Raw genomic sequence first — 16,184 nt, forward strand, 5'->3', positions numbered from 1 at the left:
ACAAGATACGTCATTCGCACACAGCTAGTGCAGTTGGCATCCTGGAGAAAGTGGGACCCAAGGTGCAGTTACCCAAGGGAGCAAATAAATAAAATCACATTGGCCCAGAATGGGGTGAGAGTGAGCTTAGGAGCAGCAGGTCTGTAGCTATTCTCCTGCAACCACCCTTTTTGCCTGTCATCACTACCCATTGCTTGGGACAGTTCCCAGCACCCTATCTCAAGAATGGGTATGCGAATACAAGATGTGGAAAAAACCCTGCCTTACTCCTGAGAGAGTCCCTCCCACAGAATGTAGTGGCTTGTGGGTGGGGTCCATTAATCTGGTCTTGTACTTAATCGCTTCACTCTGGCATGGGCATATTATTACATATCCTTCTTCAAAAGGAAAACAACTTCCTATCCAGGCCACTTTCAAAACCTAGAGATTCTGGGGATGGAGTCTCAGATAAAGCATTCAGGTTCTAGGGTGATTTCCCCCTAAAGCCCTCCCTTGCATTTGGATAGAGCATGGGTAGGGGGTAGGGTTCCTTTGCCTCATCCTTTCCCCCCACCAAGAGGGAAGAAGGGGTGATGCCGTGAACCCGGCCTGAGATACAGGGCAGTGCCAACTGCCCCCAACACACCCTTATCCCCACTTTCTCCACTCTGCCTGCTCATTGAAACTTCCTGATAGCAAAAGAATAGCCCCCATCCACTGTGGCTCAATTCTGGGCCTCTGGGAGCAGGGCAGGGCCGTGGATCTCTTCTTCTTCCTCCCGAAAGTAGGCTGGCTTTCCCTGCGCGCTAGGGGCCTGCTGGGCCTTCAGTGGACACGAGGCTACCATGTGGCTGATGCTCTGGCAGAAGTGGCACTTCTTGGGCTGGGGTGGCAGCTTGCATTCCTTAGCATGATGGTCTAGACCTCCACAGTTGTAGCACCTAGTACAAAGCAAGATGGTAAAGGTGAGAGAAAGGAGCAGGAAGAAGTCAGACGCCTCCCTTGAGTGAGGACACCTGGGCTACCTGGGCTCTGGTCCAGATGTGTCACTAAACTCATTTCCCTTCCCAGAGACCAGAATCCCCACTTAACTAGATGATCTCTAAATACTTTCCAAATTTAACTGTCCAGATAATCTCTTCAGATTCATATCAACTTGAAAAGACTAAGATACCAAGAATAGAAGTCACAGACCCCAAGTGGGAATTTCAACTTAGGGGGCAGGTGAAATTCTATTAATACTATATCCTTAATAAAAAAGAAATTAAAGAAGCCAAATTATATTATCTGCTCAGAGCTAAGGGGCTTTAAGCCCAACAGCAAGATTAAGGAAACCAGCCATTTGGAGACCTGGTAGAGAAGCAACAGATACAGATATACCATCCTACCGTGTCACTTACATATCCAAGGTCTCCCTAGTGTCGCTAACTTCAACTAACAAAGAGGCTAGAGCTCACAGAGCAAAATTACTTGTCCCAATTAGAAGAGCTAAATCATCCCCAGTGCCTTCCGCACACATTGCCCGTGCCCACACCTATGGCTGGCACCTCAACATCCAGAGGTTGTCAGGGATCACAGGCTTCGCTTACCTTTGGCAACCTGGCCTAACAAAGTGGCAAGACTGGGAGGGCTCTCCCCATCCTCAGCACATCCCTAGCAACCTACAGAAGCTGCCTCCCAATGCATACCTGTCTCCTTTTGATCTGCGCTTCTGCATGTTCTTCCCCTTTGGCCGTCTCTCACTCCCAATACAGAACACCCCACCAGGTCCAGTGACTCGGATAGATTCCAGGCCCTTGGCAGACTTCTTAAAGGTGAACTCAACTGCCTCACCCTCCTTGAGGCTGCGGAAGCCCTCCATGTGCAGCTTACTCTGGTGAAGGGAAATGTGGTCAATTTCAATGTTAGTTTCCATTTTTACACCTGAAAACCAATAGCAAAAAAGCACACACCTATTCCTGTAAGGCAGGAAGAGCAAATGTGGTAGCATTCCCATTTATCAGTAACTCAGTCACCATAATGAAGAACAAAAAAATCTATATTACATTAACAAAGATTATGATTATATAAGCAGATGGCATAACATTTTTTGCAGCTAGTCAGGTTTATAGTTTCAAATAAAATAGAACAGAAGGAAAATTTCTAAATATAACCATTTGTAAGAAATCAAATATGAAATTGCAAAATTATAAAGGGCAACACTATAAAGAGTTTACCCATTATGTCTTCATATAATGACTAAGTTTTTATATCATCAAAAGACCAAATAAGTAGAATACTGGAAAAAAAATATAAAATTAGGCAATATTTTTATATCAAAGTCATATTGTATACCTTACTTAAAAAAAAAAAACCTCAAGATGTTCAACAATTTATGGAATAATCATAACGGCAGCAAAACTCATTTTAAAAAACTTGGAATAAATTTAACAAGGTAAAAAGCCTATATGGGGGAAAATGGAAATTGCATTAAAGGATATAAAATAGGACCTGAAAAAAAAAATGAAAATACCGCACCATCATCTTAGATTGGAAGATTTAGTGATTCTAAAGGTTATAGGAGGCCAGGCATGGTGGCTTACACCCATCATCCCAGTGCTTTGGGAGGCTGAGGCAGGAAGATCACTTGAACCCAGGATCACTTGAGACCAGCCTGGGAAACAGAGCAAGATCCCATCTCAAATAAATGAATGAATGAATTTCATAGGAAAACATAAATTACCAAGAGTATCAGATATTACAATTTACTTTAATCAGATATAATCAGCAGTTTCACAATTACAAAGGGAAAACTAGCAAGTTTACAGTGGAGAGAACTGACAGATGACACCCTAGCCAAGTTCTTCAAGTTTAGCATTACCTATAATGGAACATACATATCTCCTGATATGCTGCACTAAGGACGATGTCTTTAAAAATCCCCACCTTGAATCTAACCTTGAGGGAACATCAGATAAACCCAAACTGAGGGACATTCTACAAAACAGGACTTCGAAAAGTCCATATCATAGAAAGACAAAGCCTGAAGAACTGAACAGTTAAATGCAATGCAAGATTCTGGACTGGATCCTGGAACAGGAAAAAAAAAATGGGAAAATTGACAAAATTTGCATGTAGAATACAGATAAATGTATCAATGCTTTTTTGATTATGATCACTGTACTAAAATTATATAAGACAATGTTCTCATTCTTAGGAAATACATACTGAAATATTTATGGATAAAGGTGTTTAATACTGGCCGGGTGCGGTGGCTGACGCCTGTAATCCTAGCTCTCTGGGAGGCCAAGGCGGGCGGATTGTTTGAGCTCAGGAGTTCGAAACCAGCCTGAGCAAGAGTGAGACCCCGTCTCTACTAAAATTAGAAAGAAATTAATTGGACAACTAAAAATATACGGAAAAAATTAGCTGGGCATGGTGGCACATGCCTGCAGTCCCAGCTACTTGGGAGGCTGAGGCAGGAGGATCGCTTGAGCCCAGGAGTTTGAGGTTGCTGTGAGCTAGGCTAACACCACGGCACTCTAGCCCGGGCAACAGACTCGGTCTCAAAAAAAAAAAAAAGGTGTTTAATACTTACAACTTATGGTTAAGAAGAAAAAAGAATGAAACTATCTGCACAGAGATAAAGAGAATGATAAAGCAAATGGGACACAATGTTAAGAACTGATGAATCCGTGTAAAGGTTACATGAGAGGTTTTTATACCATTCATACAAGCTTTGACTAAATTTGAAATTATATCAAAATAATGCTAATGAAAGTTGAAGGATTAAAGACAGTATAAGCCAAGCAAATAGATCAGAGAAATAAAATGCAAAGTCACTAAGAGATCCAAGAATATATGGAGAAATTAATAGGTGAAGAAAACACTTCAATAAATGCTGCTGAGAAAATTACCCACTTGGAAATGAAGTCAGATTCCTGCACTTTATGTTATACATATGCAAAATACACTTGAGAGGAATCAAATATCTAAATGTCGAGAAAACTATAAAAAGTCAAAAGACAAATAATCACGCTGATAAAACTATAAAAAGCTACTATAAATCATTAAGAAGAATTATATAACAGAATATAAGCAGGTAATTTGTAGGAAGACAGCATGACGCATATATTCACTATCTCATTGTTGGTTTAAAAAAACTAGAAATAATTTACTAGTTTATTTGGAGGGGAATGGTTGAATTAAATATGATATATCCATAACAATGAATATCATGCAGCCATTAAAAACAAGGTAAAGTCTCTGGTTTGTTCACTGCCACATTTTGGTAATGAAAATAATGCCTAGCATATTTTGGATGAATGAGTGAACAAGGAGGTAGATTTTAAATCATTCAACTTAGAAAGATGACCAGACAATATTGTCAAGAGAAAAAAAATAAGACTTAAAACAATATGTATAGATAATCCTATTAAAACACTGCATGTTTGTATCAAAGTTCAAAAACATCAACACTTATAAAGCAGTTAACAAAGAGCCTGGCAGCCTTCAAAGAAAGGAGTTATTCATAAAGCTCCTTGAGTAGAAAAACCAGGGTCGGAAGAATCCATAATCCCAATTTAAAGCTCCAAAATCATTCTACAATGTCACTTACTGCACCACCAACACATCAGTGGAGGTGACAGCATCTCTCAGACCCTTCCCAGAATAGACTCCATCATAGCTTCATCTACCATATTATAGTAAAACACCAAGGAGTGTATCTAATATGTCAGCAAGGAGTAGTCAACATAGAAAATGGTGTTCAGAGAAGTAAAAGGTATCACTGTGCACCTACCTAGTCCTGGCCCAAGAGAACATGAAAAAGTAGCATTAGTATTTCATCCTGGGGGTTGAAGGGGGGATGAAAATTTCAAACTGGGAATTAGATCAAACATTCTCTTTAGCAAGATGGGATCTGCAAATTCCTCAATCATTTTAATTTTCATCTTAATTAAAATGGTATTACAAAAGATGAAACTTCCATTTTAGGTAACTGGTTAAGCACACAGGCTCTTGAGCCAGACATATCCTGGTTCATGAAATGCTGGTTCTACCAATTACTGGCTGTGTGGTTTTGGTCGGCCACTCACCTCTGGGGCTCAGATCCTTCAGAGAATGGGAAAACAGTACCTATCAACCTAATACGGTCTAATGAAGATTATGTGGACATGGAAAGATCACGTATTCAGTGAATACTTCATGTATTATTAGTATTTGTAGCTGTCCTATCATAGAAATAGGATCTTTTCACTTGTTTTTATGTCCACAGGAACATGCAGGGATGTGATCGCCCCACGCCCCTCCCCCAGTGTGCTCCAACTTATTGTGAGGGAAGGGGCAGATCATTAAAGCAAGAAATAAAAACACTGTAGGCTGGGTCATGCCTGTAATTCCAGCTACTTGGGAGGCTAAGGTGGGAGGATCACTTGAGTCCAGGAATTTGAATCCAGCCTGGGCAACATAGTGAGATTCTTCTATCTCTTAAAAAAAAGACACCCACACTACCAAGGTGAAAGGAACTTTCCTCCTCACAGTTGCACAGTAACCACCCTGACTTTAAAGTAAGATTTGACTTGTCTCTTACTGAGCTGGAACAAGAAGCGGGAGAAGTCAGTGAGCTGGGAGGTAGTGGAGGAGCAGACCAAGAGCCTTGTTGACCCAGGCAATTCTAGCTTCATCCCTTTGCCATGTTGGCTCTTAGGCTGGGACACTCCCAATTCTAGCTGCAATTCAGCAGGTAAGTGGTTAAGAACAAGGGTTGAGTTTGAGGGCCTGTTCCCTCTCTTCTTTAATCATCTATAAAATGGAGTAAATACTAATTTTATGGTGGTGCAGTGAGGTTTAATGCATGAAAAGTAGTTAACACTTCGCCTGCCACACATAAATCCTCAGCGAGTGGCAATTATCAACCTCTTCAGACTGGATCAGGGCGGGGTAACAGTGAGAACCAAGTGCCAAGAGACTCTAGTTTTATCACTCACCAGCTGTAGAACTCAGAAAAATATCCCCTCTCTGAGCTCCAGTTTACTGGAGAGGAATACATCCCTCCATGGGCACTTCATATTTTGAGAACAAGAGGATCATATAAATGGGATAATGTAAATATTGCAATTTCACGTGCAACATGAAATTGACCAGTCCTCTCAGGTCACTCCACCATTGGAGGATCTGATGTCTATTTAAGATTTTTAAAGAGTTAAAAAAGAAAAAAAAAAACAACAACAACCCTGCAGGCACCACAACATAACCGGCTGGCCAAGGTTTAAACTGGTGGTCTCCAGGGGTGGCTGGGGGGCCCCCTCCCCCACCCCTTTCTAAAACACATAGTTTGAATTCCTCTCTTATCAGATAGGTAATCAGCGTGCAGCCCCACAGAGCCAGCCTCCCAGGGCCAGCATCTGAAAAGAGCCTGAAATTCTTGTACCACCCCCACTCCACCCCCAACCACACACAAAGCAGGGCCCCGCCCCTCTCCCCATCCCCTCCAAAAAGAAAAGGCCTTTGGGGGAGGGGCATGGCCTGAGCTCCCCCAATAGAGCCCAGCCCCAGGAAACAAAGAGTTGACACTGGTTGGTTCTGGTGGTCAGATTCCTGGAGTTCCAAGACTGCAGATCCCCCTTGCAGCCCCTTCTCCCTCCCCCTACATTCAACAGTTTCTTCCTTCCTCTCTTCCATGCTGGGGTTATGGTCATGGTGAGAGAACTAGATATAGAACCACCACCTTCCTTCCCCATTCCCCAAGTCAGTCTTGCTGGGTTTGCCAAAGTCATCTCCAGCAGTCACCTTCCCTTCCCTCTGGCTTGCCCACCCCATACTTCACACATGGACCCTTCCCTCAGGGGCCTTCAGTCCAACCCGCAACTATTAAGATAAATTATTTTAAAGGGGAACAGGAGACAGGATGCCCATCTTCCTTTCATGATTTATAAACAAATCATAAACCGTCAGGAGGGTGGGCAGCCTACATGGGTCCACAGCCTTGGGGAGCATGGCACTCAAACAGCAAACAGTTGCAGAAAGCATTTCTTTTTCTTTTCTTTTTGATGGCAGGGAAAGAATCTCTCCAGTTCAAGTACTTAGGCCTTCTGCTCCCTTCTTAATACCTTTCTAACTAATTGCCTACTCTCCCACTCCCCCACATCAAGTCCCCCCTCCCAGTATCAACTTACGCCTTTGTTAGGCTTAGAGATAGAGTGGACTTCAGGGGGTCACTTAGGAAATGTGGTGGAGTTAAAAAAAAAAAAAATCACGCAGGAACTTACGTTTCTCTCAACTTGCCCCAAGAAAATCAGACAGGCTCTGGTTCTTTCAATCTTTTGTAAAATTTGGACATCGACTTGATGATAATAAGGTCCCCTCTAATTTTTTTTTCCTGTGTATTGATTGACAGTTTTCATAAGCCCCTCCAGCAGTTCTTAACACTACTCATTTTAGTCACATTGTTCCTGTCTACACAAGTGGTTACAGAGTCAGAATTTCAGGGTACTTGCTCAGGTTGTGGGGATCAAAGCTGAGGTTCTCTGCTCTTCTGCAACACCAGGGCCCTTCCCGCTCCCGATTATCTCCTGCATGTCTCTGCCCTCAGTTCCAGGTTCCTGGCAGTACACAAACATCTGTTAAATAATCTAAGTTCTCTACTATCCGAAATAACTTAGCAGTTGATGCTTACTGTAGGCTAAGCAGTGTTGTAAGCACTCTACATGTTGTAACTCATTTAACCCTCATATCAAACCTGTGCAGTCGCTGTTTTATGACGCCCTGTTACAGCTGGAGGACATGGAGGCTGAAGGGTTAATAAGCATTTTGATTAAAGTCACAGTGAAAGGCAAGAGCCAGGCTGGGCTGATTACATCTGGCCTGACTCTACAGCCGGTGTGATCCAATATGATGCAAGCCGCATAGAGAATTTAAAAACTTTCTAGTAGACATGTTTAAAAAGTAAAAGGAAGCAGGTGAATGTAATTTTAATGACTCAGTCCTGTGGTGAGCTCCATTCCTGGAGGTAGGATTTGGTAGAGGTCAGGAAACCAACCGGTTCTCCCAGAAGCAGTTTATTGGATGATGTGTCACAGAGGGTGGAGAAAGGATGTCCAGAACTCAAGGCTGTAGGCGGCCACCCCCAGTCGCCTGGGCTCAGCCACAGCCAGGCCCAATAGCGCCTGCCCGGAGTTCTCCACCAGATGGCGCTGCTCAGCCTGTGCACACAGGCAAGCCAAAGGCGCCTGCACCAGAAGGGACGGAGTAGCTCCCTGGTTCTGAACTGTGAACACAAGCGTTCAGGTAGATTTGTCTCCACAGCTCCTTAGGGCAGTCATCTTGCCACCCTCTATCTTCAGGAAGATGGACTTTCAGGGACTGCATGCTTTCCTCCTGCCCCATCCCCACCCACCTGCATTCGATCAGGGATAAGAATGAGAGGTTTCTAGGGTTTTAGGCCAAAAACCCAATTCTTGTACTTTACTGTTGAGAAAAGCCAATTACTTTCCCTGGACTTCGGTTTCCTATTTGAAGCTGAGATCATGTTAAATAAGTCTGTACCAATTATAATCTATTCTGGAAAGTTTTCTCCTTCTCCGACTCCTTCCTAGACTGATTGCTAGGCTAGTAATTGCTGTTCATGCCTGCAGAAAGAAGGGAGCAGTAGTTTTACCTAGGGCAGTTTCTCCAAAAAACCCATGAATTCCAGTAGGGTGGGGAGTGTGATTGTTTGATTAGGAATGTTCAAGAAACTATACTGCCCTGGTGAATGTCACTGAAAACCACTCATAGGGCAGGAAGCTTTCCATATTTGGACCTTTGTTTGGGATAGTGGCACAGCCTTTACTTTAGACATTATCTAGAAAGTATAAGTCCTTTGAAAGACCTCAGAAGATTTGACAATGCCCTAGTTAACCCTCATACTTCTCTACCAACTTTCTGAAGAATCAAAGTGATTTATTTTTAAGCTACCTTTTCCTATTAAGATGGAAATGAAATAACTAATGAATGGCCACCCCACTTGTGGCTTCCAGTCCCTTAACAACAAGAGGATCCTATCTGGGCTCAGAATTGTGGTCTGTTGACATTCACTCCACAAATTTTCATGGTGCCGTATTGTGCCAGGCCATGTTCTAGCCAACTCAGAAAGACAGCAGCCATCAGCTAACAGCCCTCCCTCCCTAACTCCAGTCTTCCCTGGATCAAGAATTCTGCTGACATGGATCTCAAACTGCTAAGTGTACTTCTGATTCACCAAGGTCCTCAAGATGCCCTTACTTTTTCATATTCATTCTTTCTGCCTACCAGGTGCATACTGGAAAACTAACAAGCTCCTGCCTTCGAAGGTTGGTTAGGAGGGTGTAGAACAAGTACATCAATAACTGGACATGAGGGGAACGACAGGTGTGATGTTATACACCAGGTGGGGAATACACCATATATCCCCCAGCCCCCAAACCCAACAGACCTAACCTATACCCTGATGTTGCTCTTTCCACCCCCTCCTCATGCATCCCTTTCAGAAAAAGCAGGGCCACATGGCTTCAGGGCAGTTCCAGCAGTTTCTGTCTCAGTATTTCAAATTCTTTTCTCCTTGGTCAAATTTGGGCTTTTCTTTTGCTCCAAGCCTCCTAATATAGTATTTTAGTCAGAAAGCCAATTTAAACATAATCTGGGTTCTGAGGAACTATGGGGAAAGCAGGAAATTTTTCTTATTTCCAAATTTCTACACATTTGGGAGTTTGAGAATTGAGCCACAGGAAACATGAGTTAAGCTAAAACTCTTAAAATGGCCACAGGGGTTTTAGAATTGTCAGCAAATCTCAGGAAAATAGTTGACAGTTTAGCTCTTTCTTGCTCCAGCTTTCCCTATACAACCATGTTTCTCCAGCAGGGGTGACTTTGCCTCCCAGGGGACATTTGGAAATGTCTGGAGACATTTTTGGTTGTCACAACTGAGGGATGCATCTGGCTTCTAGGGGGTTGTTATACAACCTAAAATATGTCAAATAGTACCAAGGTTGAGAAATCCTGACTTAAGGCTTGCTGTCTGCCATTATGATTTTTAAATTCCCCGAACCCCCGAGACAGGCAGAGATTTCTAGATCTAATGACCTGTGTGGCTAAGTAAAAGAGTTGTTGTTATAGAAATCTGTTTTATGTTTGGTTTTTTTTAAATTTTGTTTTGTGTTGTTTTTTGGCTAAGGGTGGACTTTTTCTCCCACTTATCTACTCCTGGGAGGCATAATAAAATATTTGGGAGGGAGCTTAAGAACAGTAACAGGGTGTTGGGACCCTAATAAACCAACCTTGGAAGGGGGCTCCCTGACCCCCTCCCCCTGGCAGATGCTATCTTGGGACAAATGCCCTTCTCATCAGCCCACCCCAGCCCCAGGGTGCCCAACACCAGTAGCCAAAGAATGGAAGTTTTGGTAAAGATTTCTTACCCACTCTCTGCTTCAGGAATACTTTGTTCCCCCAGAAAACAATTCTTAGGGATTATCCTGAGTCCAGTAAATTCCTCTGCCATTAGATTTCCAGAGTTATTTCAACTTTCTCAAGTGCAGGGGCTGGAATCACTAGTCTTACTGCTAAGGTGGGGGTTTCAGGACCAACCCAAGCCCCAGTAACATGCTGTCATAAAGACAGAGCTACTAGGTAAAGGCTCAGGGAATTCCCACCCATTATTGTTCTCTTTGACTAGAATTGGGAGAACTGGGGATTAGGGAGACAGCTTCTTGATTCTACTCCAGCTCAGCTCCTTCCTGATAACTTATTCAACTGTAGGGCCCTGGACATTCCAAGACCCGAAAGTCCAGAGTATCTCCAAGCTAATCCATCTGAAACAGCACAGTGTGGGCTCCACTGCCCAAGCCTGCTTTCCTCTATACCACCCAGTAATTTTCCCATTGCTCTGTATCCTAATACTGAGCCTGCTGAAGCCCAAATTCCCATTTGCTTAGAAAAACCTTCCTTGATACATCACCAAGGAACCCCAGAACATGAGAGAGTACCTGCCCCTCAGCCCCTCCCTATTTGGCAGCCTTTGGACAGTAGATGAGAAAGTGTTGGATCTGACTCTTTTATTCCAGGCTCCCAAAGTTGGGGAAGCTGTCCATTCTCCAGACCAGGAAAGATTTTAATCTCTTTGTGATCAGATAAATGGGAGAGTGGGGGAGGCTTGCCACCCCGCTGAGGAGGGCCATTCAAAGCTGGTTCCTGTAATAAAGTGATTTAATAGATCTAAAGAGGCCAATTCCCTTCTTTCTCCCACAATTACTTCCTGTGGGTTATCATTCACATATGTAAATGAGGGGGGGCGAGCTACCAGTCTGAAACTCTCTAATGGCGGAGGTGAAACAGGGTGTTGCAAGGGGGTAGCTAAGCATCCTGCTGCAGGTCCTCATTCTCTAGGCAGATGTTCAAGTAGCCCAGTAACCCCATGGCCCCAACAGTAACTGGAGGTCCCCATCTCCCTGCATCCTCTGTGTCCCTTGTTCACCCCACTCAACTTCCTCGCTGAAGGCTAAGCTCAAAGACTTCCTTGCGGCCTCCAACCAGTCCACCCAGCATCTCCCTTCCCCACCCCTCCCCCCCAGAATGCCATCCCTCAGGCTCCAACTCTTAATCCCCACATCCTCCTTTCCCCTCCCCCACACCTCCTAAAGCCAACCTCCCTGAAGTAACCCCTCCCTGCCCGGCCTGGGTGTCAACCTACAGGGCCCGAGATTAGCAATTTCTGCGTTCCCAGTCCAGCCTCAAACCTCCACCAGTGGAAGGGATGCAGGCTGCAAGCAACTTCCTTCCCAAGGTCTTTATGGGTAGCTGGTGGCCCAGGACCACCGGAATGCCTCTAGGATATTCAGGAAGGGGAAGCTTGGGAGGAGGGAGTCCTGAAGTCTCTGGCTCCTTGTTTGAGGCCAGGAATGTTAGGACAGCAATCAATGGCTGTCTGGGGCCATAAATGCCAAGCTGAAGAGAATAGGTCCAGAGGCCAGCCTTCCTCCACCCCCTGCTCTGCGACACTGAATTTCAACCCTCACTGTGCTGCTCTGGTTTAGAACTTGGGATTGTGACCTACCCCATGCCCTCCCAGCCTGGCCCAGAATGGAAGTGAGGCCTGGGATCCTTAGGCTTCCCTTGGGGCAGGAACTGGACAGCAAAGGCCCCTGCCCTGAACTGTAAGGAGGCCTCTGGAGGGGTCTCAGTCCCCCAGATGGATCCTTCGGGGATCTGCCAAACCTACTCAGGCTCCAAGGCCTGAGTTTTGGATGACCACCTAGGTGAGGTCTGCTTAAAAAGGGGACGCGGCTGACTTCTCAGCTTTCCGCCCCTTGGGTCGGGTAACCAGTTCCCCTCACTCTCTCCCGCCCTCTGAGCTCCATTCAGACGTTAAAGGCGTTGGGTGCTCGGGGCGGCTCAGGGCCGGCATGTGCTTCCCTGGCCGGCCTGCTCGCCCTCCCCCCACCGGGAAGCACAATACAACCTTAGTTTCAGCCACATGGGGTCACCTCCCTGCCCCCTGCCCCCTTCCCAGGGGAAAGAGGTAATAGACACGTGGTAAGCCGGAGGGGTTCCCGGAAGGGGGCGGGAGGTGCCGATAATTGGTGCTGCCTTCCATTCCTGCCCTAAGTAACGGGGACTCAGAATTGGGGTGCCACGACAAAGACGGGGACGCACAATGAAGGCCCCAATCCTCAATTCAACAGCCGAGGCCGGCTGTCCACCCATGAGTATGCGCTCCTAGACGCCCTCTCCCCGGAAAAGTTACCGGAATCAGTCTCACCTGGTGCACAAAGACGTCCACAGGGGGGTCGAGCGCGACCCCGGCGCGGGCGGTCATGGACAGGAAGCCGAACCCCATGCGCACGTTGAACCACTTACAGATGCCGGCACCATGTAGCAGCTGCGGCTCGTCCGCAGCCCGGGCCGCGTCCTCCGGCGCCTCCTCGGGCGCCTCCTCCGCCGCCTTGGCGCAGCCACCTGGAGATAGGGAGGAGCGGGCACTCAGCTGGGCGGCCACAGCATCGGAGGGCCCTCCCAGGGAGACCCGAGTGTCCAGCCCACGGGTGGACACCCAGGAGGGCGCAGCTACCAAGCGGCCGGCGAGAAGAAACCTGTCCCGGTCGCCTCCCGCGCTCCCCAAGCTTACACCTAGGCCAGTGGTGCCCCGAAAGTTTTGCTCCTCTTCCCGCAACACGTTTCCCGGGGACACACTGCCGGACAGGCCCCTCCTCTTCGCTACCTCCGCCCTCGTAGCCTCGGCGCGCACGCCACTGGGACACCAGGGTTCCTTGCTCCGGAGGTGGCCCCAGGAAGCAGGAGGCCGCACTGACTTGGAGTCCTTCGGGCAGCCCAGGGGTCACTTCCCCATCTCCCTTCTATGTACCTCCTGGCCGCCCCTGTATCCTAAGGTGTCCCTGCTAACTCCCGAGCTCGAACCTGCAAACTGCTGGTTGGACACGGAGCCCATGGTCGTCGGCTGAGCCCGCGGCCCCTGGCCCCTGCTCAGGCGGCTGCTGGCCCCAGAGAAGTCCGGAGGCAAAGGGGTGGTTCGGAGAAGAGGCAGCTACATCTTCCCCCGCACAATAGCGGTGGGAGGGCCCACGGCTTTTCAAAGGCTCCCAAATTCTAAAAGACAATGACCCAACCCCCCGCGGGTAGCCCCCTCCCCTCCCCTCTCTTCTCTCCCCTCCCTTTCCCTCAGGCTTCAGCTCGGGCCCTCCCCCACCGCTCCTGTCTCTGACACCTCTGGGGTGTCCCTTCTCAGAACCTTGAGGTTTGACACCCCCTCCCCACACACACATCTGGAGATGAAGGCCGTCTGCCCTAGAAGTCGGGGACCCCGGAATTTGGGATCCTGTACTTTAAGGACTCAGTAGGGTTTCCCAAAGCAGATACAGGTGGGGGAAATGGGGGGTAGTTTTAAAACCACGTGACTGCTCCCCCACACACTCACACACCACCCCCACCCCCCGCGCAGATAATTATACATTCCAGAGAGTTGGGGGAGGGAGGTGTGAGCCTGGCGGCGCTGGCCAATCAGAAACACAAACCACCTGTCAAGGGAGAAATGGATGAGCCCTCCCCCTCCCCCAGCCCTTGAGCGCCCCTCCCCCTCCCTTCCCCCTCAGGCCACTGAGCTGACCCGGCTGCTTGGCGCTGACCCGCTCTCACCCCCCACCCCCGTGTGCTTAGATAGACCTGGAGTTCTGGACACCAGGAAGCCTGGATGGGGGAGCAGGGGAGAGGCTGGAGACCCGGCAGGGCTGATCGGTCCTGACCCGGGCGCTGCCTCCCAAGGTCTGTCTGCCTCTCACTGAATGTCTCTTCCTCCCAGAGTTTCAGACTCAGAGTTTTTCTGGATCTCTCCCAATGAGAAGAGAGAAAGAGCTCTTAATTGATTGTGTAAAGAACCTTTCCTTCTTTCTTTCCCTCCAAATCTGTGTCTAAAGTTGGCCCCAGGTAGAGCTCCCTGGGACAGCAGAAAGAACCCAAAGTCTTGTGTGTTTCTCTATCCGTCAGCTGCCTTCTCACCCTACCCCCACCCTGTCCCCATGCCCGCTGCGACAGGGGCTGGGTGGGCTGGTGGTAGAGGCACTTCCTCCTGGACTCGCAACACTCTTAGATTCTCAGACCCTCCTCGTTTGGCCGTCGCCGACCTAAATTGCGCTCCTCTCCTCCTAGCGGGGTTGGTGCAGGAACTGGACTAAGGGGGTCTCCTCATTTGAAGAGGTAGCCGCCCCTTCTAGGAGATAAAGAGGGCTGTCCAGGGGGGTGGCTACTGCCCTGGTCGGAGGTGGACAATGGCCCGGGGCTCAGTGCACGGCCCCGGCCCTGCCCCTTCACTTCCGGTGCTCAGTTCAAACTGGACAATGCCTGCTCCGGCCAGTTCCCCTCCCCCACCGCTACAACCCATTTAAAGGGACAGAGCCTGCTTTCGGGGGAATCCGCTTGCTCTGAGTTCAGTCTTCTCCACCAAGTGTGCGGAACCTCTCGAGCTTCTCACGCCGCAGCCCTGCGTGTGTGTGTGTGTGCGTGTGTGCGCTTGCGTGCGTGCGCGGGCACGAGTGTATTTTAGAGAAAGGGATGAGTGTGGTTAGTGAGGGGAAAGACGGAGAGGAGAGCAAGAGACAGGAGAAATTACCTCCCTTTCTTTCCTATGGAGTGCTCTCCAAGGAACTAAAGCTTAAGTGTAAGGAACAGGAGATAGGAATTTGGGGGATAAAAAGGACGACTGTGGCCCTTTGCTATTCAGCCTAAAAAATACATATTGTTAACAAATATTATTAGCAGTGCTCCACCCTCAAGTGAGTACTCAAATTTAGATCTTTCAATAACTCTCCGAGTACATCAGCCAAAGCCATTTTTATTTACACAATTCTCCCCATCTAAGAGTCTCATCTCCCCCATTAAACTATATTCACTCCCTGTACCTCTCTTCCAAAGATTCAGGAGCAGGTGGCTGAGGTCTGTCCGAAGAAAAGAGAGGGAAGAGGAAGTTGAGCGTGCCCGCTTCGCTTGGTCGGTTCTCCGGCGATGTTCGGTTCCCGCGGCAGACTCGACCAGCGTCTCTGTCCAGGGTCCTGAGGGCGCCAGCAGCTCTGTCCGCGGTGCTGAATTAAGCTACGCTCTCTTGGCTGCCCGCTCACAGCTTTGACAATGCCTTGAAGTTCCCACCTCCAAGTCCTTCCCAGAAAACCTGATTCTCCTCAACCCTCCAGCACAGTAACACTCACACACTTGAGACGAATGAAGAGACTTTTTTGAACAGTAATACATGATTTGAACACTAATACATGATTCTGTGAGAGCAGTGTGCATAACGCAAGCTCCCCTTCAGAAAAATGGGTAGACCTACACATATGGCCGTAGAGAGGAAGAAAAGAGGACATAATTTTTTTGAGTCAAAGAATACCAGAATAGAATAGAGACTAATTTCTGTTTTCAAATTATTTTCTTAATTACTAGCACTTCTTTTCATAGGTACACAGGCATTGGAGTCAGATTACCCATGTTTGAATGTCAGCTCTACTATTAACATTTATAGCTCTGTGACCTGGGGCAACTTTCTTAACCTCTATGTGCGTCAGTTTCCTCCTCTGTCCAGTGGGAATAATGAGAATACTTAACACTCAGAGATATTGTGAGAATGATGATAGATAATGTATTAATAGATTAACCTTTTAAAATATGCCTGACATATCACTTCTCAGCCTTTTGGCTAAGATCAAGTGTAAAAT

General features: G+C 47.3%; 1 protein-coding gene across 1 annotated transcript; it reads right to left on the reverse strand.

The window, feature by feature from the left end:
- Positions 1-542: 542 nt before the first annotated feature.
- Positions 543-13,538, reverse strand: LIN28A (lin-28 homolog A (C. elegans)). Its single transcript, XM_012645936.1, has 4 exons — positions 13,384-13,538; positions 12,728-12,924; positions 1,668-1,852; positions 543-920 (listed from the first exon to the last, which is right to left on the reverse strand). Exons 1-4 carry the CDS (start codon positions 13,412-13,414, stop codon positions 704-706), a joined length of 630 nt encoding a protein of 209 aa, XP_012501390.1. The 5' UTR covers positions 13,415-13,538; the 3' UTR covers positions 543-703.
- Between the last annotated feature and the right edge of the window lie 2,646 nt (positions 13,539-16,184).

The sequence above is a fragment of the Propithecus coquereli genome, unplaced genomic scaffold (assembly GCF_000956105.1).
Source record: "Propithecus coquereli isolate 6110/MARCELLA unplaced genomic scaffold, Pcoq_1.0 Scaffold239, whole genome shotgun sequence".
Lineage (NCBI taxonomy): Eukaryota > Metazoa > Chordata > Mammalia > Primates > Indriidae > Propithecus > Propithecus coquereli.